This window comes from Neolamprologus multifasciatus, chromosome 18, assembly GCF_963576455.1.
Source record: "Neolamprologus multifasciatus chromosome 18, fNeoMul1.2, whole genome shotgun sequence".
NCBI lineage: Eukaryota > Metazoa > Chordata > Actinopteri > Cichliformes > Cichlidae > Neolamprologus > Neolamprologus multifasciatus.
This window is the reverse complement of record NC_140456.1, coordinates 31146630-31170700: the sequence shown is the minus strand read 5'-3', so window position 1 is coordinate 31170700 and position 24071 is coordinate 31146630. Positions and strand designations below refer to the sequence as shown.

The following is a 24071-nucleotide window of genomic DNA, read 5'->3' as shown; positions in this document are numbered from 1 at the left end:
GTGTGTGCATGTGCATGTGTGTTTTTCTGGCTGCATGCCAGGCCAGGTGCTAGGCAGGCAGACCTGTTGGAAGTGGGTGAAAGACACACATAAACACAGACACGCACACATACACACACTTGGGGGTGATTATGTGGTGCCATCTGCTAGGCTGGAGCACAGCGTTGTGTGGCTAATCAGACCTGGCACATTGATGGATGAGCACACACAGCCTGCCAACAAACACACACACTCTGCAACTTGTGATGCCATTGATGCACAAACACACAGACATGCTGCAGAATGAGTTGCAAATGACTGTCTTCATAAACCCCCCACCACACACACACACACACACACTCTTCGCTGCCTCTCCAAACTTTGCGTTAACTCCCCTTTCAGCATTCCTCAGTCCTTTCAATCCATCTCCTCTCTGCACCAACCTAACCTGGCTGTCCTCCCCTTGTCTCCTGCTCCAAACATCCTTACTGGCATTAAATCCCGGTGACAAATCTTGTGACAAATGTTTACAGTGAGCCAGATCTCCCAGATAGCAGCATTTCCAGTGTCAAGAGATCAAATCTGATTCAGTGTTTGGCTAAACTGATTCATGTTACACGTTAAGGCGTTCGAAGCTAATTATCGTACGGAACACGTTTCATTCTTTTCCAGAGATGACATAATTATTTTGTCCTTAGTGGTAGAAAATGCATAGGAACTATATTTTATATCGAAATATTTGAATTGTATTTTCAAAAAAGAGAACATTGTAACGCAAAATGTGAACCATACAAAATATCTTAAAAGATCCTTTATTTAATACCAGTTAACTACAGAAGATGATTCAGTTTAATTTCTTGATCTCATATGACATTGTCTTTTTCTTGTTTATCGCGTATTTATTGCTTCTTTTCTAGGGTTTACATTATTTTTGTATCTGAAGCCTCATGGTCAGGAAAAACAAGCAATTTGAAAATGTCATGGGAAACTGAGGCATTGTGCTGACATTTAATATGGTTGTTAATGGCTATTTAAAGTTTTGAAAATAAATCACTATCAGGCCAACTGAGTGTTGAGGTGATGGCTTTTTACTAGAAAATAGCACACAACAAAATGTATCTTCATCCATGCTCAGTTGGTGATGCACTTTTGGTGCACGCTGTCTTGGCTGCAGTGCTGTCTGTGCATTTAAATCCTCATTTTAAAGCTTTGTAGGCACATTGTCAATGCTGCCATGTATGTATTAGCTTAATGAAACCTCGCTAGCCACCATTTGGCAGATGTGCCATTCTATAATGATCCTTCACTTCACAGACCATCCAAAAATCTGCTGCCGTTTTAACTTGTTTAAAGAGTTTTTTGTTTTTTAAGTACTTAGCATCTCATCGATAAACAAGCTTTTGTTGCCTCTCCACCTCTGATTAATGCCTGGATCCTATGTTTGCTTTCAGAGCTTGGGTTCACAGTGTCATTCACATCATATCATTGCATTGGGAGTCTAGGAATATTGGTTGTTTATAACAGTCACTGGTGCCTCTGTTTGTTTTCCTTTAAAACTGAAGAAGCATTTGGATCCAGAAATCCCATCAAACACTTGAATAATGGAAAAAGCAATTAATAGAGGGTTTGAAAATGTTGCCTCATTACGAGTTTTTTTTTCTTTTTCCTCCAGTACGTCACAGAGCCTGATTGCTAACTCTGTCCTCCTCGTCCTCAGGGTCCTGCTGAGAGTGAGAATGCTGTATTATCTGCGACAGGAAGTCATAGGTGACCAGGCTGAGCGCATCCTGGAAGGTGCAGACTCCAGGTCAGTAGACTTTCTCAGTGCTATTTTCTAATTCTTCACTTTATTGGACAATATCTTTACACACTACAGAAGACTGATTTGCACGCACAAATCTTTGTTTTGTGTCTTTTGTTGCTCTCACGAGCCCGTTCTAAACTATTTTGGCATTGTAAATAGTCTCTCAAAAGTTCAGGGATCTTGAGCCTGATCCGTGATCAAATTTAATTAAAATGCTGTAATTGACATAAGACACACCCAAGGCCCTCTGCCTTTGTGAAATCTTGCTTTTCCTGCATTTTCTCATGAGGATGTTGGATGCGAGTCAACGGAAATAAACACAATAAATACCCTGTGCATGAGAGTATTATTCCTAGAAGAACTTTGAGAGGAATGGAGAGGCTTCAAGTATTGGATGCATTATGAAAGTGAGATGAGAGGCGGATATTTATATGAACTTGTGATGAATTATTACTCAAGTATATTTCAGGCTGTTCTAGTGGCCTCTTTGGCAGGGTTCTTTCTATTCTGACAGACACAACACTCAGTTGCTTTATCAGGGGACCGGTCCTTTTATCACACTTTGACCCATTTAGAAGTTTTTTGACAAGCTGTTGCCTATTATGATTTGGCACAAGGCCTCATGGTGCAGAGGTGTGGATGTGAAGGTTAGATATGCTGCTCACCTCAGCAGTCGGCTTCATCTTACTCTGACAGCTCCTTCATGGCTTCCTCCTTTCTTTTCTGTCATACTACCCTTTCCTTGCCATCTGTCCATCCCTGCCTTTTTCTGAAGTGCACTTTAGTCTCTCATCAGCTCCCATCCCCCTTCCGTCACCCTGCCACCCAGATGTGAATGCATTTATAATGTGGAACACATGCACTCCATGTTGATCTCTCTCACCCCCTCTTCTCTGTCCCTCCCCCTTCAGTGGCTACTGTGACTACCGTGTGTGTGTGTGTTTGTGTGTATCAGCGCGTGCCAGACGTGAGCATACGGGGTGCCATCGTGCCAACATATGCCAGGGGGATTTAGCATGCCAGTCTTGGTGTGTGTGTGTGTGTTGCCAAGGCTGGGAATGCTGCTGTTTGCAGAGATAAGGGACCGTTTCCCCAGGTTTTTTTTTTTTTTTTATCCTCCTGTCATGCTCTGTCTTTCTGCTCCATTGTGTATTGTACCCTTTTCTCCCTGTAACTAGCTGGAAACGCCATTTTCTTTCCATAATGGATGCCTGTTATTTATTTTTTGTTTTGGCGCTACAACATAGAAGAGCTAAGAGTAATTGAAAGTATTCAGCTTATTTACAGGCATGGACAAACCAGATGTCTCGGTCTGGTTGGGGGGGGAAATGGATTTAACCCACCCCGCCCCCCTCACATGGTCTTAGGCTGAGTTTAGGTACCGTGATGGTAGCATCAGTGTGTTGTTGTTCAGTTGTATCATTAGTTGAGTAAAATGAACCTGCATACAGCTTTACTGTGTTTTAATGCCTGCTTACAGCTGATCGAGCTTCAATGGCCTATCGTCTCAACCTCTCTGCCTTTTTCTCATGCTCTGTTTAAAATAAAGATTGATTCAGTACCAGATCAAACCAAGCCTGCAGAGTTTATTCAGTTGACATTGTTTATCTCTGCCACAGTGTTTTGGACATCTGGATCCCCCAACCGTTTCATGCTGAGGTGCCGGCTGACTGGTGGGACAGTGAAGCTGACAAATCCCTGCTCATCGGCGTCTTCAAACACGGTAGCTTTTTTCACGTTGCCTATACACACAGATCCACACCCTCCAACATGGCAGCCATGAGACTCACAGATAACATGTCAGCACCTACAGACAAACTCCTGCTGCATCCAGGCACAGTGAGCGCGCACGCACACAAACAAACACTGTTGAAAGTATTCGTCCCTCCCACTTCTGCTGCCACCAGTTGACTGGTGTTGCTATAGTGATAGCTGTACGCAGCTGGCCGGCTTGGTGTGCCGTTGGGAGTGTGATTGATGGCTACTTTCGCTACTGACTGTGTGTGTGCGCGCGCGCGTCTGCATGCTCTGTCTTAGTCTAGTTTGAGAGTTTCAATAAGAAAACCTCAGTTAACTGTGGAACTGGTTGTTTAGTGCATCATTAATTGACCAGTGGGCCAACTTTAGGTGCAGACTGCGTGTGTGAGTGTAAGAGACCGACGGGGAAGAGTTAAGCGTGTGTGCACGTTGTGGATGGAGACCCTCATTCATATTAATTTGGCATAATTCTCATAATTTTTCCATCATTGCCACCTTCTATGATTCAATTAGGACGCTCACACACAGGAATACAAAAGGGCTCACCCGTAGTTAATCATAATCCTCATTCACTCAGGAGGGCCTTCGGGGGGGGGATATAAAACACACACAGGTTTGTATGCAGACACAGATTGTGCCACACAACACAATGTTACACATATGCACAGAAAGAGTGATAGCCTATAAAGACCCCAATAATTGAGTTTGGCTGTGGGCACAGGGGGGTGTGTGTGACAGAGATGTTGGGAACAATGTGTGACATCTCTCCTAATTGAAATGTGGTGGAAAGAGAGAAGGAATAAGGGATAAGCAAAGAGGTGGTGCGGTTGTTACTGCAAGCCTCCTCTTCATGCTCCTCCCTCCCTCCCTCCCTCCCTCCACCCTCTACCCCACTCTTCTGTATTTTCCTCTCATTCCTTCCATTTTTCTCACCCGTCTTTCTCTCTCCTTCCTGATGTGTCTCAGTAGGATCTGCACATTCTAATCTGTTCTGCCTGAACGCTCCTAACGGACAAACACGCACAGTTTCTCACACTCACTAGCTCACTTTCACAGACTCCATGACACACACACACACACTCTTCTCTCCTTTTCCTTTCCATCCCTCCTTGCTCCCCCTCTGACACAAATGAGCACCTGCAGGCTCACTTGGATAAGCACACACACACACACACACACAGGCAGAACATGGGCAAGTGTACGCACTCAGAAACGTGCACACACAGACACACAGACTGTCTTGTCAGCAGCTGGCTCCTGGGGTCTGCCCTTCTGCTGCTGTTTTTGTCTATTCCTTCATTTAATATGAAGTGTGTGTGGGGGGCATTCTGCCTGTTTAGTGTTGAGCTAGAAAGCACAACTTCTCTCTCACCCACCCTTGTAGGAGTTTGCCCGTAGCTGGGTGTGTCTTGAAGGGAAAACCTTTTAGTTTTTCTTTTCTAGTTTTGACTATTCTAATCTCCATCCTCCCACACCTGCAGCCGTAGATTTCTGGTGTCTGTTTCTCATGCCTTTCTCTTCCTCTTCAGGCTATGAGAAGTACAACTCAATGCGTGCTGACCCCGCCCTGTGTTTCTTGGAGCGAGTGGGCATGCCAGACGCCAAAGCCATTGCTGCTGAGCAGAGGGGCTCTGACATGATGGCAGATGGTGCTGAGGGGTAAGAAAGCAGGCTTCACTGACCAGCAGCTCTTTACTCTCCTGTCCTCGTAGTATTTTCTGTTTTAGTCCCCATCTCTGTGTTTGATTAGTCACATTGTAATGCCCTTTGAAGTTTGTCCCATTTCCCACTCTGTTGTAACACTTAAGCTTCTTCAAGTGGTGCTCAGAACTTCTGCACGGCCTGGAATGATCTGATTTAAAGTAACAAAGGAATGAATCAGTCTTCCAGAAGGTGAATTTCTAAGTTTTCCCTGTGACTTTCAACAGTGAGGATGAGGATCCCGAATACAAGCCGCTGCGGATGCCCTTTAAAGACGACATGGATGACTTCACCAACTCTCCACTTGATGACAAAGATGAGGGTGTAGAGGGAGAGAATGAAGGTAAACTCCATACAGACAAAGAGGGGAAGGGGTGAAAGGTGGCTTTAACGCACCTACTGATTAATTTAGTAGGTTCCCATCAGTTTATCGCAGGGGTGATTCTAGGATCAAAGCTTTGGGGGTGCTGAGGGCATCCAGTCAGCTAACTAGTTAGTACCATGGGTCCTTCTCTCACCCCAACCGGTCGCAGCAGATGGCCACCCCTCCCTGAGCCTGGTTCTGCCGGAGGTTTCTTCCTGTTAAAAGGGAGTTTTTCCTTCCCACTGTCGCCAAAGTGCTTGCTCATAGGGGGTCATATGATTGTTGGGTTTTTCTCTGTATCTATGAAGCGCCTTGAGGCGACTTTTGTTGTGATTTGGCGCTATATAAATAAAATTGAATTGAATTGAATATCGGCACATATGACAAAATAACCAGTTTTTCTCATTACATTTCAAACAGGACAGTGGTAACAACAGCAGGCTACGGACAATTTTAAGTTTTAGATTTTAAATAGGCTTTATACATTTCAATGGGAGCAACAGGACGGTCAAATGTCGCTGATTTTTACTACAAAGCAAACATCGTCGGGAAACACGTTTTCAACACTGCAGGTTACCTGGTGTAATGTTTTTCAGCTAAAAGGAAACATGGTCTGACTCCTACCTAACTATATAGAGTAACTGAAGGTTAAATGCAGCTAATATGTCCTGTTTTAAGCCAGGCATGTACACCTCCGCTCCGCTGCGTCTCAGCTGAAGCACCCCCAAAAATGGGCTAAAATCGCCCCTGGTTTATCATAAGTTCAGTTGGCTTAAACCCTGTGGATCGTTTAATGGCGTTAATCTTCTTCCTCTTACCTTTTCACACATAAAAGCAGGTTGAAAAACCTAAAAAAATGCTTCTTTTTTTCTAATGAATTAATGCCCAGAAAGAGCGGAGCAAAAAATGTTACTGTCCAAAAGTAGTTTTTGACAAAATGCCGACTTACTGAAACCATTTGTCATGTGGGTTAATTACAAAAAAATGAATTTTCAAATGAAGCCGTATTTTATTGGAATAATCTATATTATTGTAGGATTTTCACCTTACAGTCTAAAGTGCCTCGAGGGAGCTGTTGGTGCTATTTAAATAAAACTGAACTGACTTGAATTCTCATGTGTCTTATGAGCGTTGAAGCACCACCTCAATTCATCCTCTGTGTTTTAACTCCCCCTCATTTAACTCTTCTTCATTCTGATTTGCTGCCTCTCCGGAGTAAAACGTTGCTGATGTCACAGATCCAAAAGTAGAAAAGAAACCGAGTGCATAGCAGACTGAAGCCTGAGCTTTTGGCTCACAGGGATTACTTGTACAAACTTTAACCATGTTCATTGAGACAGAATATTTATGACTGCAAAAAAAGATATAAAGCACAGTGAGCTGCCATTACTGACTATTTATGTTACGCTTTGCCAGAAGCAGCACAGTATAGAACAAGTATTCAGACGCTGAGATCCTTTCTTCTCTCCGGTAGCAAAATCAGATGAAAACAGTCAGAGGGCTCCTGCTTCCAATGAGCGCCTCTACTGGCCAGCAGCCTCAGCTCTGACAGCTCGTCTGCGCCGCCTCATCACCGCCTACCAGCGCTCCAACCGGAGAGAGCAGCTTCGCCAGGAGGCACTCAACCGACCTGATGGCCGGCGACGAAGACGCAGGGAGTTCCTGCCTTCAGTTGGTATGGTTACTGAAACGGGAGGAGCAGCACCTTACATCCAAGATGGCGCAGGGATGTTCATGGCAGAAGGAAGCCCATATTTGGCTAAAGGAAGTGCTTATTTTGTCAAAGGTGGACAGTTTATGCCAGAGGCATCTCCAGTGTTGAACGCCAGCTCCCTGGTGTCTGAGGGAGCAATGTACTACAAGGAAAGAAGACAGAGGTAGCGTTTCATTTATTAGCAAGTTATTATTTATTGAATGCTTCTATGTTTAAAGAGACAGTGACTCCCTAACAACAGCCCCCAGTAATTTTCTAAACATTTCTTTTTCAGATGGACGCGTCGTGAAGAGGCCGACTTCTATCGCGTTGTTTCAACCTTTGGAGTCGTTTTTGATACCAAACGTCAGAAATTTGATTGGACGCAGTTCAGAGCCTTTGCTCGACTGGACAAGAAAACAGACGAGAGTTTGGAGAAGTACTACTATTCATTCATCGCCATGTGTAAACGGGTCTGCAGAATGCAAATCAAGACTGAAACAGGTAAGGTGGACTTGTGGACACGTTTCTTGAGATTGTTTAAACTTGAGTGATGTTTATTTTCCTAATTCTTGTTTGCCTTATTTGTCGTCAGAACTTCCAGACCCGACTCTGATCATTGACCCCATAACAGAGGAGCGTGCCTCTCGGACCCTCTACCGCATCGAGCTTCTCCGCCGCATCCGAGAGCAGGTCCTCCCTCACCCTCTGCTTTCTGAACGCCTCAAGCTCTGTCAGCCTTCCCCAGACCTTCCAGAGTGGTGGGAGTGTGGCCGCCACGACCGGGACCTCCTCCTGGGTGCTTCGAAGCATGGTGTGAGCCGCACAGATTATCACATCTTGAACGACCCAACCTTGGCCTTCCTGGAGGCCCACCAACGCTTTACCAGCCAGCGAGGAGCCAGCGTTAGCATAGGAGCCTCATTAGAGATCACCAAAGCTGGGATGGGAGGGACAGAAAGTACCTCTGCTCCGCTCCTAACCCCTGCAGAACTGGCAAGTGCCACAGCTGCTGCCAAAATCGCTGTCAATGCAACAAAAGAGGAGGAGGTGGAAGAGAAGGCTGTAAAGATGGAGGACGAGAAAGCAGAAATGGTGGTCAAAATGGAGGAAGGAGATGCCAACAGCATTCCGTGTGCTAAAACTGAAACTCCCGATGAACAGAAGGAACATGAGGGAGAGATCAGAGAAGATAAAGATGAGAGCGCTGCATCACAAAGTAAGGAGATCAAGAAAGAAGAGGAGGTGCAGCCACAGGCAGAAAACGAAGAGCAAGAAGTGCACAAAGAAGAGCAAAGTGGTGAAGAAGAGAAGCTAACCAATGACCAGGACAAAGACCTGACAGAAGAGAAAAACGGCACACTCGGTGACCAGAAGGACACACTCGCTGAACTCCAACACTCCTCTCCTAAAGCGCAACCAGCTCAAAAGACTGCAGAGGAGGAAGATGGAGAAGAAAAGGAGAACCCAGAGTCTCCTAAATCTCCAAAGTCTGCTGACACAGAGAAAAGCCCAGAGGAGGAAGAGGAGGAGAGGCTAGATGAAGATGACAAATCAGAGAAGTCTTCTCAGGCTGAAGGTATGAGTGAAGGCCGAGTTAGTGATCTGAGCAGGGATAATGTTGAACCATTAGTTCTTCGCCTCTGATAAAACAAATCGAACTGTAGTTTGCACAAATTTCTCTCATTTCACTTTTGTGTGTTATGACCCTTTTTCTGCTGACTTTATTTGCCCTGGTTGTCAGCCACTGTTATTGCTGGGCCTACACTCGGTCACAGGCTCATTAAAACCCTGACGAGTCATGAGGGGAAACACCAGAAATAGGCCCGAGTTCCAGGGGCGAGAGGAAAAAATGAGTTTAGCTCCCTCGATAACAATTCAGAATGTCTTTTTAATTAAGGCTTGTAGCATGACTTTCCTTCTCTCGACACAGTGAGTGCTGCGTCAGAGCAGAAGAACTTTGACGAGGAGAGCATCGCATCTCTGAGCACCTCGGCCCGGGATGAAACCAGAGACGGCTTCTGCCCCGACGACCTGCCTGAAACCTCTGCATTGCAGGCTTTACAGGACCGAGCCTTTGGCTTCTCATTCTGGCCTAAGGTGAGTCTCAAATACTAGCCAGCGGATGCGAACAACGGAGGCTGGGATTACATTACAATATAGTAATTTCTCACATGTTAAAGTGAACAGATTATCCGACTACAGCAGCTTTTCCTGATTCACATTTTACGATCCAGTTTAACTTTCTGCTCCAAGTTTTTAAAGCAGACCCTTTTCTGATTGGCCACCCCTTGGCATATTAGGCATGACGTCACATACCCAGTCTCCTTTAATTTCAGGATTTAGATTTCTAAAGCAGTAATTCTGTCAGCACATGAATCACATCATGCACACAACACAGTAGCTCTGCTTTTTTTCTTTGCTTGGCTTGGCTGTTCCTATGCAGTCACAGTACTTAAACTCAACCCTTTGTATAAACATTACACATTAAGTCTGAACTGTTAAGATTTGTCAATTTTTTTTAATGTGCCCCCTCTTTTTTTTTTCTTTTTATATATAATACTTTTTTTTTCATCATTAATCTTCCCATAATGAACTGAACTGCCCTCCAACTGAAACTGGACCTTGTAAAAACCTACAACTTAAAGTTTGAGGAATTCTTTCTGCTATGTACGGATAGTTTTTAGGCCAAGAAATAATCAGAACCAGCCCTACATTAACTGCTTACCAGAAGGAGGATTATGCCTTTTGATCTACTGCAAGGCTTTTAATATGAAACATCTGTGCGGGAAGTGTTTACTTCACAGTAGCTCAGCAGCAATTGTAAAAACAGCGAGTGATTGGAAAGAATTACAGAAGAGAGAGTTTTCTGTTTGATTGATTTTTGCCCAAAATGTGCTGAAATATACTTTAGAAAACTGAAACATAGTCTGATTCTCAAGCAAAACCGTGGTTCTGAGAGATTTACAGTACGCAGGAAACGAAGCTGACAAAGGAACTGATAGAATGATCCATCACCTCACTCGGTTCTCTCTTCCACTCAGGATCGAGTGATGATCAACAGGATGGATAACATCTGCGAGGCCGTCCTGAAGGGCAAGTGGCCTGTCAACAGACGCCACGTATTCGACTTCCCTGGCAACCTCCTGCCAGGGCACGGCTCCTCAGCAACAACAGCGGCTGCAGCCATGGCGACCGAGAGCCCGCTCCAGAGGCGGAGCCTGGCTGAGCTGACAATGGCCGGCATCCATACGCCATTTAGTGGGAGTGAAGATAAAACACTATCACCTCAGGTTCATGTGAGTGTTTGCACACATGTACACTAAACAAGTTCAACAAATGACGTTACCCATTAATCGTATTCTCAGTTTACCATCATGTTTTTGGAAATGACGACACTGTGCCAAGCTCATATGTGAAATGCAGTTTTGGAACAGAAAGAGGACTGAGTGCTGACCTATTATTGCAGGAGGAGACTCTGAGCCTGACGGTGCCTCGACAGAGAAGGAGGAGGAGGAAAAAGATTGAGATTGAGGCAGAGAGGGCAGCCAAGAGACGTAACCTGATGGAAATGGTGGCACAGCTGAGAGAGAGCCATGCTGCTGCCGAGTCCCAGAGCCAGGCTATAGACCTCACCAAGGTGCTCACTAACACGTTCAGTCTAGTTACTAGCGCTTAACGATTGAGTCTTACTATTGTTAAACTAAATCACTTCAGTTTTGGCAGCTACACAGTTGAGCTCAGTCAGCAGTCTTAGCTTGTCTCACTTCCAGCCTACATCAGCTGATGAAGTCAGCAGCATTTCCTCTAATGTGTATGATGTTACACGCCTGCTGTATTTGGCCTCTTTAGCTTTTGTGAGCTACTACAGAGCCATAAAAATTACTTCAGAAGGAATGCCAGTCCTATTGTAACTGAAGTGGTCCTGACAGATTTTGTATTAATGTTTAAAGTGTAAAAGTTGAAGCATTACAACTGATCTGATCTGATCTTCAGGGTATGCCCCATCACCACAAGGCCTCTCCCTCACTGACCAGCTTCTCCAGTGCCCTGGTGACAAACCCCTCGCTCAAGGCGCAGATGGATTTGCTTCAGCAAGGCCCAGCGACTGGACACCGAGCCAACGGTTCGCTGGAGGCTGACCTGCCTGTCATTAGGAGGAGGCGTGGCCGCAGGAAAAATGTGGAGGGTTTGGAGCTGCTGTTCATGGGCAACAGACGAACAGAAGGGGTATGTAGGAGGGCAAATGTGATCATTTGTGTCATGCACACAGATGTGATCCTTGTACAGATTGTCAAAGTAATCTTTCCCTCTGCGTCATCTTTTCAGGATCATGCAGACGGGCCAAAGGTCTCAGGTGTGGAGGGGCTTCAGGATGCTTCACGTGTCCACAAACCCCGCAATGTCTCTGAGCAGAGCCCCAGTGCAAGATCTCTCGCCTCAGGCAATCTGGAGGAAGAAGAGACGGCGGTTTCCAACAAAGAGCTCGGCGAATGGCTGAGGCAGCACCCAACGTACACCATGGATATGCCTGGTTTCACACCAGTAAGTCCTTGTTTTTTCTGCATTTTTATTTGATAATTACTGTGGATTGTTAAAGCTCAAGCGAGATTATCACTTGATGGATGTTGTGGACGCGTTTCTTAAATGTGCCCTGTGTTGTTTTCTTTGTGCTACAGAAGAATGAGGACTTGCTGCTGTCTCAGTTCTCTAAGCCTAAGCAGAAGCGCCATCGTTGTCGAAACCCCAACAAGATAGACATCAACACACTGACGGGGGAGGAGAGAGTGCCTGTGGTCAACAGAAGGAATGGACGCAAGGTAAGCTAACACTGCCTGTCCAAGATCGTCTCTTTGTTTCAGAAAAATTACATTTTCAACACCAACCTCACTTCATTTTCCTGTTTTCTAGATGGGCGGAGCCATGGCTCCTCCAATGAAAGAGCTTCCCAGGTGGTTGCTGGAGAACCCAGAGTTTTCGATTGCTCCTGATTGGACAGATATTGTCAAACAGTCTGTGAGTAACGAAGGCACAACCTACACTTGGTGATAATGTAGTTAACTGAAGTTTTTACTTAAAAAAATCCCTGTCTACACAGGGTTTCCTCCCTGAAGCGATGTTTGACCGCCTTCTGACCGGCCCTGTAGTCAGAGAGGAGGGCGTCCGCCGTCGGGGGCGTCGCCCCAAATCAGAGATCGCCAAGGCAGCCGCTGCTGCGCAAGCAGCTGCTGCAGCTCAGGCTGCACAGGCTTCACTGGCCACGGCTGCTTCATCAGCAGGTACGAACCAACCAACCGTCTGGCATGTGGATCAGGCAGGAGTGTGTCTCAGTAGACTGTGTGTTTGAACCCTCACTTACTGTGTGTGTCTGCAGGAGGCATCAACCCTTTGCTGTTGAACAGTCTGTTTGGAGGGATGGACCTGTCTTCTCTCCAGAGCCTTCAGTCTCTCCAGTTGGCTGCAGGTCTGATGGCCTTCCCTCCCACAGACCCCAAACAGGCCGCTGCCAATGCCGCCGCCGCCTCCATGCTGCCTCTCATGCTGCCCGGCATGGGAGGCCTTCCCAACATGGCCACCGCCCTACCCAACATGTTCAGCCTCGGCGGGCTCTTCGGCGGTAACCTGGCAACAGCCACAGCCGCTGCCCCAGCTGCACCCAACTCCACAGCCACCACCACAGCAGGCAAAACGAACGGAACAGCCGAAGGAGAGGGAGGAGACTGTGGCGAAACGGCAACAACAAAGAGGAAGAGGGAGGGAGAGGAGAGAGACGAAGCAGAAAACCGCAATGAGGCGGGAGAGGACGAGGAGGCAGCTGGGGGAAACGAGGAAGGAGTGAAGAAGGCAAAGAGGAAGAAGATGGCGAAAGAGGATGGGGCAGAGAAAACTGAGGCATCCCTCAGCGAAGACGCCATGGCGCCTCAGATCCCAGCTGCCGATTCGTCAGCAGAGGCAACCATCAACGGTGACGCTGCCACCCTGCTAGCTGCGGCGGGCATGTCTGCTAACACCCTGGCATTCAACCCCTTTCTTCTCTCCACCATGGCCCCTGGTCTCCTCTACCCGTCTATGTTCCTACCTCCAGGCCTTGGAGGGCTCAGCCTACCGGGCTTCCCCACCGCCTCCAACCTTGCTGAACTACAGAGTGCAATGGCTGGAGCGCTGGGGGGCAGTGCTGGGACTCCAAATGCCCTAAGAGACCAAGAGAAGGAGGACAAGAAGGCAGATCTGAAAGCAGCAGCAGAAGAGGAGGAAGAAGAGGAAGAGGATGAAGAGGGAGGAGGAGAGAGTGACTTAGCTGAGGAGAAGGAGGGGGAGATGAGAAGTGAGGCTGATTATTCAGCTTTAGAGGATGGAGGGATGGGCGAGGAGGAGGAAGAGGCGGCGGCAGAGGAAGCAGCAGCATCTTCACAGAAGGACAAGAGTGACTGAACTAAAACACAAAACTGACTGGCCTTGGACATTTCTTCACCTCCTCCACCCACCACGTTTACACGCCTCCACCAGAAATATCCAAACTATTATAAATTCTTTTTTTTTTTCTTTGCATTGTTGTTGATGATTTACTTTCACTTTGTTGTTTTTTTGGCCAGTTATATTTCCTATGCGTCAGAGAGAACGAGGTTTGTGCGTGTTAAGTTAAATCTTTCTGATCGATAGTGTAGTCAGGGAAAATCCTCACAGCCGCTCGCCGAGTGCTCGGCTGCTCTTCAAAGACTGTTTCTTTTTGTCTGGTTGGCCTGTGTGCGCACACTGTGAACGGTGCACCCACGCTTCCCTCCCACAATCCCTCAAACAAGACTTCACAAGGGTTCCAGTAGTACTACTATTATTATTATTATTATTATTATTATTATTATTATTATTATTATTATTGCTGCTTTCAGCTCTCAAATGTTTTTTTTCTTCGCCTCCTCCTTTTTTCCTTTGTTTTTTCGTCTGGACTGTTTTGTTGTTGTCGGCAGCATCTCATCAAAACGAGAAGCATCCGCTGCCAACACTTTTTCCAGCGTTTAAGGGGTGTACTGCAAAGTTGGAGGAGCCTAAAGCCAGAAACTACACTGTTTTAGGAAGTCTGACACAGAATATTCACTCAGTGAGATTCTTTTAATTATTTTGCATTGGTGTCAAAACCTTAATGCAGACTTTATCATCATGTTTAAATTGATTGGTTTGAGGTTTATCATCTCTAATGTGTAGCCATCACCTGAGTGGTAGAATAACTACTTAACTGACTGTACATTAAGACGGATCACATTTTTGATCACTCACACAGCCTTAAGCAGAAAAGGTCACAGAAGAGTTGAACCGTCTAATTCAGGGTTTGAGGTTGCTTTGCAGTGCACCCCCGTGAGCTCAAAAGAAAAGGAAAACAGCATTTCAGCTAACCCGACTGTCTGTCTGACAAAGCTGCTGCAAAAGGAATTGTGGGTAATGGAGTTGAGCTGTTCTTACTCAGAGCAGATTTTAAGTTCTCACATATCAGACCAGGTAGATGTGGAGGAGGAAACAAAACCAGACTGGCCTAAAGGAAGAAGAAGGAAAAAAGAAAAAACTCAGTCTCACACACTGACTTCCACAACACACACATCCAACACATACTTGATCATTAGCTGCACACGCTCTTTCAGGTGTCCACCACTACACACACACACACACACACACACACACTAACTCCTTTCTCTGTCATGTGACTGTTTCTGGGAGGACTGTTTCTCTTTGAGTGTACGTGTGTGTGCTTGTGTGCACGCTGAACCAATACTGTTAAACCCAGTCCCACACTGAATACCAGTCTCCGGTCTTTCCATTGCCACATCTCAAAACCTTCCTCCCGCTTCAAGGCGCCTGGTTTTGGCTCAGGGGGTGACGAGCGGGCTGGGTCTGACACCAATCAGGTTTTCTGATTGGTCCACTTCGAGCTGCTTAATCCAGGCGTCCTCATTTAGGAGGCTTCTGTAAATGGATTTTGGAGAAGTGGTCTACAACGGGATGCGATGCTTCAGGTTTATTCTTTAAAGGGGGGGCAGCATGTTATAAATGCTTTGTTTTTGTTCTCTTCACCTCCTCCCAGTAGTTCCAGTCCAAGTGCTGCTCCCTGGCGACCTTCACTTTAAAGACTGTTGCTTTAGTCACACACTGACACCAGGCCTGGCCAACGCAGGACTGAGACACATTTTTCAGCAGAGTTGGAAAATTGCATTTTCTATATGAAGTTCAACTCTTCTCACTGAGTATGTTTGAAATACTTGAAAAAGCGCGAGCGGTGCTTGATTTTCCGTTTCCCCCCCTGAGGCCAGTTCAAGTGTCTGATATGAATCAAGTGCTGCGAGTGGTTCAAATATTTGAGAGTACATTCAAAGACACACACACTGTGGCCAGGTCTTGTTTTTTTTGTTTGTTTTTAACATTTGTTCTCACAGCCAGCCCAGCAGATGCAGAGAGAGGGAAGTGGGTTAGAGGTGAGGGGAACACCTTCCCCATCAAAGATCCCGTTCTCCTCTCTAACGCTGAGACAGCAATAACCAAGGCAGCTTTTGAATGTTCCAGCATCACTCTCCCAACACACACACACACACACACTATAAATAACCACAAGTGTCGTATGAATAGAAAAACAAAACTAAAACTGTAAATGATGACAAATAAGTACTGCAATCAATTTTGTCTCACGCTGTTCCTGTTGATGCACTGGTGTTAAAGAGTTAAAATAATCAGGTACCTTTATTACTTAGCTACTTTTCTTGAAAAAAGGACTTTTTGTTACTTTTAGCCAGCAAGCTGAAGAGCATTACCTCAATTCTTATCTAGCCTTGAAGTTTACAGACATACCATGTAAATGTTTTTTCCTCTTTTTTTTTGGTGTGTGTCTTTTGTTTTTTGTTTTTTTGTTTTTTTTCTTTTGTTTTTTGAGACATCATGTATGATGAATTGTAGCTATGATGCTTTTAATAAAAGTGAATCATGATATTCGCCTAGGAAACCAATCCTCAGCCTGTGTCTCATCATTTGCCTCCCTGCACTTGAATAAATGTTCAGGTTTGATTTGTTTTTTTTGTATTTTATAAGAGCCTGTGTGAAGAAACGAATCTCTGGGAGTCATTACAGGAAGTTTTGTTTGTTTTTCCTTTACAAATGTTAAAAGCTATAGTGTTGACCTTTGAGTAAAATTAAAGTTGGTGCGAAAAAAGGGCCTCACTTATAAAAAGTTAGACATGTTTTTATTTTTTGAGAACTTAAATGAAAGCTGAAGGGACCAAAATATAAGATTAAAGTTTGTGGGGTTTCTTGGTTTTTTAAATGGGACTCTAGTGAACACGACACCAGACTGAGGACCTGTCCAGGGTGTGCCTGGCCCGACAGCTGGTGTAGGCTCCAGTCCAGTGACCACGAATTGGTTAAATGTAAGAAGATGGATGTGAAAGCCACTATAGTAGACTCACAGAAAATTAACCCTTTAATAAAAGTCCTGATTTCTAGCACATAAAGTTGGATCTAAAGTAGAATTCCCTTTGCAAAACTGATTGATGCTACTGAGATCATCATCCATCCAGCTGCAGACTTTGGCCTTTTTTGTCAAACTAAGGCCCGGTGAGCAATTCTCTCATTTTGATCTCATCTCACCATAATTTTATCATCTGCTCAACTCTAACCGTTGCAGCTGATGCTAATTCTCTGACCAGCAGACTGCTTAGATATTAGATGAAATATACGTACAGTACCATGAGTGTGAATACAGTTTGTACAGTGTGTCACTAAAGCCTTAGATCCCCCTAGAGGATCCAGTGGTCACTACACACGAGTGGAACAGATCAGAGAGGTCAGACCTTTGGTTGGATGAACATGCTGGGATCATACAGGAGTGTGAGTGCAGAGTGTGACACCATAAATGAGGAAAATACTAAAAGTTTAATTAACATTTCAGGTCAAGTGGAGGTGAAATAAAGGAACAGGAAGCTGCCAAACTCTAGCTGTGTGTACCACTCCGGCCAGGCATCAAAAATGGCCTCTCTCCCACTGGAGCTGCTGACAAAACACAAACTGACAGCAAGACCCAACTGTCTCCCTCTGTTTGTGCGTGTGTGCGTCTGTGTTTCAGTTAATGGACAATAACATGTAATGTTTTGGCTGTTCGTTTTCATGCTGTGAATTTAGGCATTTAACTACACTATATTTCAATTCTCTCTTATGGTGATAGCACAGCTAAAGCACAATGTGTTTAATAAAGTCAAATAAATGCTAATACGGTTAAAAGCTTTCCAGCCATCAGTTGCAGGTCTGCTTTAACCCTTTTCTACTAAATTTCCTACTAAATTCAACCCATATAAATGTACTGCTGTTTTTTGACAAAAGTAAAACTACTTATTAGTGGTATCGTACTATCCAGAGAGGGTAAACCATATGTTTTTGCTATCGCCTAAATACAGAGATGAGAGGAGAAATAATGTCTGTCTCCTGAATCCAAACTGGGAGCTGGTTCCACAGAAGAGGGGCCTGAAAGCATCAACTACAGCTGCCTGTGTTGACACACCCGTTGATGAAAGCATCTTTAATTGAAAGCCTTAAAAAATCTAATTGGATTGTGTGTGTGTTTAAAAACACACAGACAGTCATGAAAGCTAAACTATCCACAGCAGCTGTTCATACTATGCCGTAAATACACTAATGCTGTTAAACTGGAGATTTTGACATGAGTGTCTGTGGGGATTGAATGGCTTTTGGAGCCAGCCTCAAGTGGCCACGAGTAGAAACTACAGTTTTTTCACTTTTCAGCCACTTGATGAAAATTTTAGCGACAATATGATTTTTGATGCGACCTTTACGGTAAACATCAGTACTTCTACACCAATATCTCAGAGTTAAAACGGACATAATCAAAATCACTCATGCACTTCTTTAAAAAGTTGTCCAGACTGGATTGAATGAAAGTCAACAGGATATCATCACATTTTTAGTTATGCAAACATAAGTGTGTAAGCGAGGGTGTGTTTACTCTAGCAGAGGGTAGAGAGAGGTGTGTCTCTCACTCGCTCTCCTCTCTCTCTGTGTGACAGACGTCTGGCTTAATCGCCTTGCAGGAGGAAGTGGGACGTGAAATCCACCAGCCGTCCCATGCCCCCTGCCCCTCTCACACACACACTGAATTACCAACTCAGCATGCAGTCGTGTCTTCTTTCCTCATTTCTCCTTCCAGGAAATCGAGGGGGAAGTGTTTTATTTTCTGTCCACTTACTGAAGGTCATTGTTGAAAGATGAAAATTATCAAGCAGGGTTTTAAGATAAAAATAAAGTCTTTTGATGCATGTGGCATGTACTCTACTGTATACATATATCACATTTCAAGCTTTGATGAAATAACTTTACTTGCTGCTTTCTGACTCTGCTTCTTTACATTATCAATAAACACAACGACTGAGGAAATCCCCACTTTAAGCAGTGATTTCAGAGGGATCTGCAGCCAGAAGCAGCTCTGCTGTCATTGTGGCTCTGTCTCAATTTATATCACTTGTCATTGTCTTGCCAGGTTCTGCTCTGCCAGCAAATTTCCAGCGAATTTGCCCAGATTACTGAATATCTGTCTAACATACTGCGCAACATGCTAGTCATAATCCAGATATCAAATCAGGAGGGAAAAGCGAAACAAAAACAAGACAAAAAATGATTTTTTTTATGTTAGGATGTAGGATCGAGGGTTGTTGGAGGGCGAGAGGTTGGAAGTCAGAATATCTTGGCTTGTTGTTTTTGAATATATCCTTTAAAAGATGAGCTGTACAGAAACAAAATGTTCCTTTAGTAATTTATTGAAGGATCTATGGTGTGTGTGTGCTCCTGCAATGAAGAAATGTACTTTTATTATTTTGAGTATACACACTCTTTTTCTTTTCATCAGTCCCATACTTCCCTAATAGTCACTAGAGCACCAAAGGTATATATCTTTAACCTCCTAAGACCCAAACTCTTTCGTGGCATACATTTTTAATTTCTCTTGGCTATTTGGGCTTTAATATTCAATAGAACACTATAATGTCACAATTGAGTAATGATGAGTAAAACTCTTTATTTAGTGTCTGAACACAGCAGCATTTTTCCTAACTACAAAAACAAAATGAGAAACAACAATTGTGGCCCTTTGAGCAATATGGCTCTTTTGGAAAAAAGAGAAAAATTTAGTATCGTGGTCTAGATGACCCAAAATTTGATGTCCCCATATGTGGACGCCAGGTTCTAGGAGGTTAAGGTTAATGGCTGGTTTCTCTCCTGTCCACAAAATGCTTAACCAAAATGTAGGGAAAATAGATTTTATGCGCATGCAGTAGAATTTCAGCGGCATTAACAATCACGTAATGTATGTGCTCGGACCGTTGTCATGGTTGCAGCCGGGTATTGTGTACAGCAACCGTGGACAGTGTTGGGAAGGTTACTTTTAAAATGTATTCCATTACAGATTACAGAATACTTGCCCCAAAATGTATTCTGTAACTTATTCCGTTACGTTACTCAATGAGAGTAACGTATTCTGAATACTTTGGATTACTTAATATATTATCATGCTGTTTACAACTACATGAATGTACTATTGCTGTGATTTATTACTGTTACTGAAGGTCCGCGGCTGCAAACCGTAGTAAAGGGACCTCTGGCTCATACGTCGTGTTCCGTGTCGGGCTCGTAGCCGAAAACTAGCTTTACTTTGTTGTCTGGGTCAAGTTTGCTTGCCAGAGACAGAGAGAGGCGTTGAAAGGCTGCTCCAACGGAGCTTATTGTTTCGGAGAAAAACACGAACACGGTGTACAGTCGAGTCTTAATAGCTTACTTACAACTGGGCTCGTCAGGCACTCTTCTTGGCTGCAGTGGTTATTATTATATTTACATGCTTCCAGCTCCCGTTTTTGCTCGATGACAGCTCGTACTTTTCCTTTTTCTCCCTCCTCGCGCTCACAGACACGTAACGTGTATGGCAGTCCATTCTCCCTGCAGCACGGACTACACTGCCCATGATGCTACATTCTTTAGAGCTATACCGGTAGCATTCTGCATATTAGCTTAGCACAACAACAAAAAGGCCTCTCTCACCCAGGAAACACGCAGAGAGAGAGCGTCACCCTGTAACCATGGCAACCGAAACGCTGCCGCCTGGAACAACAGAGCATAGCTGTCAAACAAAACCCAAACAGTCCTGACCCGCGACAATATGAAACAGGAAAGTACCGCCATGTAATCCATTTATTTCAACAAAGTAACTGTATGATGATGGAGGTTTTTTCCTGTTAAAAGGGAGTTTTTCCTTCCCACTGTCGCCAAAGTGCTTGCTCATAGGGGGTCATATGATTGTTGGGTTTTTCTCTGTATCTACTATTGTAGGACCCATCTTACAACATAAAGGCGACTGTTGTTGTGATTTGGCGCTGTATAGATAAAACTGAGTTGAACTGAAAGTCAAAGCTCTTGTTTGCACAGCTGCCAACCCCAAAGCAATAATTTTAAAGAAAAAGTTCCTACTTTGTCCTTCTTCAGCTTAATACTTTCTATCACGTAGGACTTTCCTTTTTGTGTTGTGAAGCAGTGAAAACTAAAAACATTTTGAAATGTTAGAGAAGAAGCATTTCTGAAAAGCATGACACTCTGAAGATCCAGAAATGATCCAGTTTGATTCAGCTCCACAGATCACTTAGATTCCATTTCTGTGAAGCCCACGATACAAAACTAACTGACTATTCATTATCTAAGAGGAAAAAAAAGATCAAAGTTTGTCATTGGGGTATTGTGACCATCATATGCTGATTTAACACTTGAAAGTTTACCCGAAAAGGATTTTTTTTTTCTTTTTCAGGTTTTTTTTTTCACTGAATTGTCAAAAAGCAGACAGAACATGGAGGATATCAATACTTGTTTCTGTTCCTCTAAGTCAGATGCATTACTCTGACAGATTTTGCTGTTGAAACTGATACTGATGCTCAAAAATATAGAAAGAAATCACTGAATAAGACGTTGTGTGTGAGGGGTATGGTGAGAACTCTTCTCAGATTTGGCTGATCTTACGGACTGACACTGTTTAATTTTTACATTTGAAAGCAAAAAAACATACTGTTATCTAAACAGGTCACAAAACATTTCAAAGAAGTGGGGGTAGTGAGCATTTAAAACCAGCATTGTCATCAATTTTATACTACTAAAAGTAAATAAAGTAAAAAAATCAGAACAAATACACTTGAGAAGCCACGGACTGGACGCTTCCTGTCCTCGCCCTTTTATTTTTCTTACTCTTTCATGTGTGAGTGTGCCCTGTCCAGATGAATCTCTCTCCACTCGGCTGGATGTGTCACTTCCTGCTCTCTGCGGTTGTCATGGAGAGGCCAGGCCTCCAGCGATAAAGAGCCATCTGCCGTCAGCATGACCACCTACAGCCCAACCGCCATCACAGCAACCGTGATTGATAGCCCCCAGAGAGTGACAGAGTGAGTGGAGAGAGGATAAGATAAAAAGGGAGGAGAGAGAAGTGAGGAAGGCAGGGAGGAGGGGGAGAAAAGAAGTGGAAGACAGAGTGGGTGTGAGAGAGGAGGAGAGAGAAGAAAAAGAGGGAGAAGGAGGAGGATAGAGAAAGAGACAGGTCCAGATGTCCCCCTGTTTGCTCTGGGGTATTAAGTTTCTCTCTCTCTGTTTCCAAGGGAGACAAATGGCTGAAACGTGACATTGGGAGCCAGTGCATCAATTGGCCAAACACACACACACACACACACACACACACACACACACACACACACACACACACACACACAGATGATTGTATGTATCTTTGTGAGGACACTCATTGACATTATTGATTTTGCTGCTACTAACCCTAAAGCCTAACCATGTGCACAGCCCTAACAATAACCTAACTCTAACCTTAGTCCCCAAACCAAGTCTAAACCAAAATGTCCTTGCTCTGATGGTGGAAAACTCAAACTGGTCCTTGTGCAAACACACAGACATACACACATGCATGGAGAACAAAGGTGTGCATTGAACCTCACTTCCTCCTCGTGTCTGTGTCTGACATAATGACAGTTTTGTGCAACAAATATGTTTTTCTGAGTTCTTAAATGTTTCTGTCAAAAAAATAATGTTTCCCGATTGGTCCATCCATTTTCTTCCACTTATCAAATTCAGAGTCGTGAGTTGGCTGGAGTCTATCCCAGTCAGAGGGGGAGAGAAAGGGTCCAGCTTGGACAAGTTGCCAGTCTATTGCTGGGATAACACAGGGACAACATTATTGATGCAGCAAATTTACAGCAAATTCAGAATAATCAATTAACCCGTGACAGTTAACTGATTATTGCTTTCCATTCTCACCTTCCTGCTGTGAGGTGATAGTGATAACCTCCTATGCAGTGTTGGGAAAATTACTTTTAAAATGTATTCCATTACAGAATACAGAATAAATGCCCCGAAATGTATTCTGTAACGTATTCCGTTACGTTATTCAATGAGAGTAACGTATTCTGAATACTTTGGATTACTTAATATATTATCATGCTGTTTACAACTACATGAATGTACTATTGCTGTGATTTATTACTGTTACTGAAGGTCCGCGGCTCTGAACCGTAGTAAAGGGACCTCTGACTAATACGGTGGGTTCTGTGTCGGCTCGTAGCTGAAAACTAGCTTTACTTTGTTGTCTGGGTCACTTTGCTAGCGAGAGACAGAGAGAGGCGTTGAAAGGCTGCTCCAACGGAACTTATTGTTTTTGGAGGAAAACACGAACACGGTGTACAGTGAAGTCTTAATAGCTTACTTACAACTGGGCTCGTCAGGCTCTCTTCTTGGCTGCAGTGGTTATTATTATATTTACATGCTTCCAGCTCCTGTTTTTGCTCGATGACAGCTCGTACTTTTCCTTTTTCTCCCTCCCTCGCTCACAGACACATAACGTGTATGGCAGTCCATTCTCCCTGCAGCACGGACTACACTGCCTATGAGGCTACATTCTTTAGAGCTATACCTGTAGCATTCTGCCTGTTAGCTTAGCACAACAACAACAAAAAGGCCTCTCTCACCCAGGAAACACACACAGAGAGAGCGTCACCCTGTAACCATGGCAACCGTAACGCTGCCACCTGGAACTACAGAACGTAGCTGTCAAACAAAACCCAAACAGTCCTGACCCGCGACAATATGAAACAGGGAAGTACCGCCATGTAATCCATTTATTTCAACAAAGTAACTGTATTCTAAATACCACCTTTTTAAACGGTAACTGTAACGGAATACAGTTACTCATATTTTGTATTTTAAATACGTAACGGCGGTACATGTATTCCGTTACTCCCCAACACTGCACCTATGTTATACAACAGATTACTTCACTACTTGATTTGGAATTTGTAGCTGTTTGTGGTCATGGACCAAATTTGAAGGCAGGGTGAGTGGGGTGTAACTGAGCAAGCGTCCCAGATTTTAAGCCCTATGGGAGTGTCGCCACAAGGGTCGTGGGCCCCCTGTTGATCCTCTTCCTGATCACACGAGCCATGGTGTAAAAACGGTTGTGGGTCACAATCAACCAAGAGTTGGTGCCCACTCACATCCTGAGCCATTTGACCTCAGTAAATCACATGATAAGGTGGGGCTCTTGGGGACACTCCCATAGGGCTTAAAATCTGGGACTCTCCACCAATTGCTCTTAGAACTGAAGAAGCTTCTCGGATGAAACGTCTTCAAGGAAACTTAAAGAAGTCCAGACGCTTTTCTTTCCAAGCTCCTTAGACAATGAAGAGAGCCATGGGAGGCCCCGG

General features: G+C 44.3%; 1 protein-coding gene across 5 annotated transcripts in view; it reads left to right on the top strand.

Moving 5' to 3' along the window:
- chd7 (chromodomain helicase DNA binding protein 7) overlaps positions 1 to 16076 on the top strand; it is a 71814-nt gene extending 55738 nt beyond the window's left edge. For 4 of the 5 annotated variants that reach the window (XM_085141177.1, XM_085141179.1, XM_085141178.1 and 1 more), the window contains exons 26-41: positions 1697 to 1786; positions 3403 to 3506; positions 5071 to 5200; positions 5470 to 5585; positions 7081 to 7483; positions 7595 to 7803; positions 7895 to 8878; positions 9233 to 9399; positions 10344 to 10598; positions 10769 to 10939; positions 11296 to 11529; positions 11629 to 11844; positions 11979 to 12119; positions 12211 to 12315; positions 12398 to 12578; positions 12674 to 16076. In XM_085141177.1, coding sequence (XP_084997303.1) covers positions 1697 to 1786; positions 3403 to 3506; positions 5071 to 5200; positions 5470 to 5585; positions 7081 to 7483; positions 7595 to 7803; positions 7895 to 8878; positions 9233 to 9399; positions 10344 to 10598; positions 10769 to 10939; positions 11296 to 11529; positions 11629 to 11844; positions 11979 to 12119; positions 12211 to 12315; positions 12398 to 12578; positions 12674 to 13731 — 4564 coding nt within the window. In that variant the 3' untranslated portion in view covers positions 13732 to 16076. The remainder of the gene's footprint in view (positions 1 to 1696; positions 1787 to 3402; positions 3507 to 5070; positions 5201 to 5469; positions 5586 to 7080; positions 7484 to 7594; positions 7804 to 7894; positions 8879 to 9232; positions 9400 to 10343; positions 10599 to 10768; positions 10940 to 11295; positions 11530 to 11628; positions 11845 to 11978; positions 12120 to 12210; positions 12316 to 12397; positions 12579 to 12673) is intronic. The other variant, XM_085141181.1, reaches the window with a different exon arrangement.
- The last annotated feature ends 7995 nt before the right edge of the window (positions 16077 to 24071 follow it).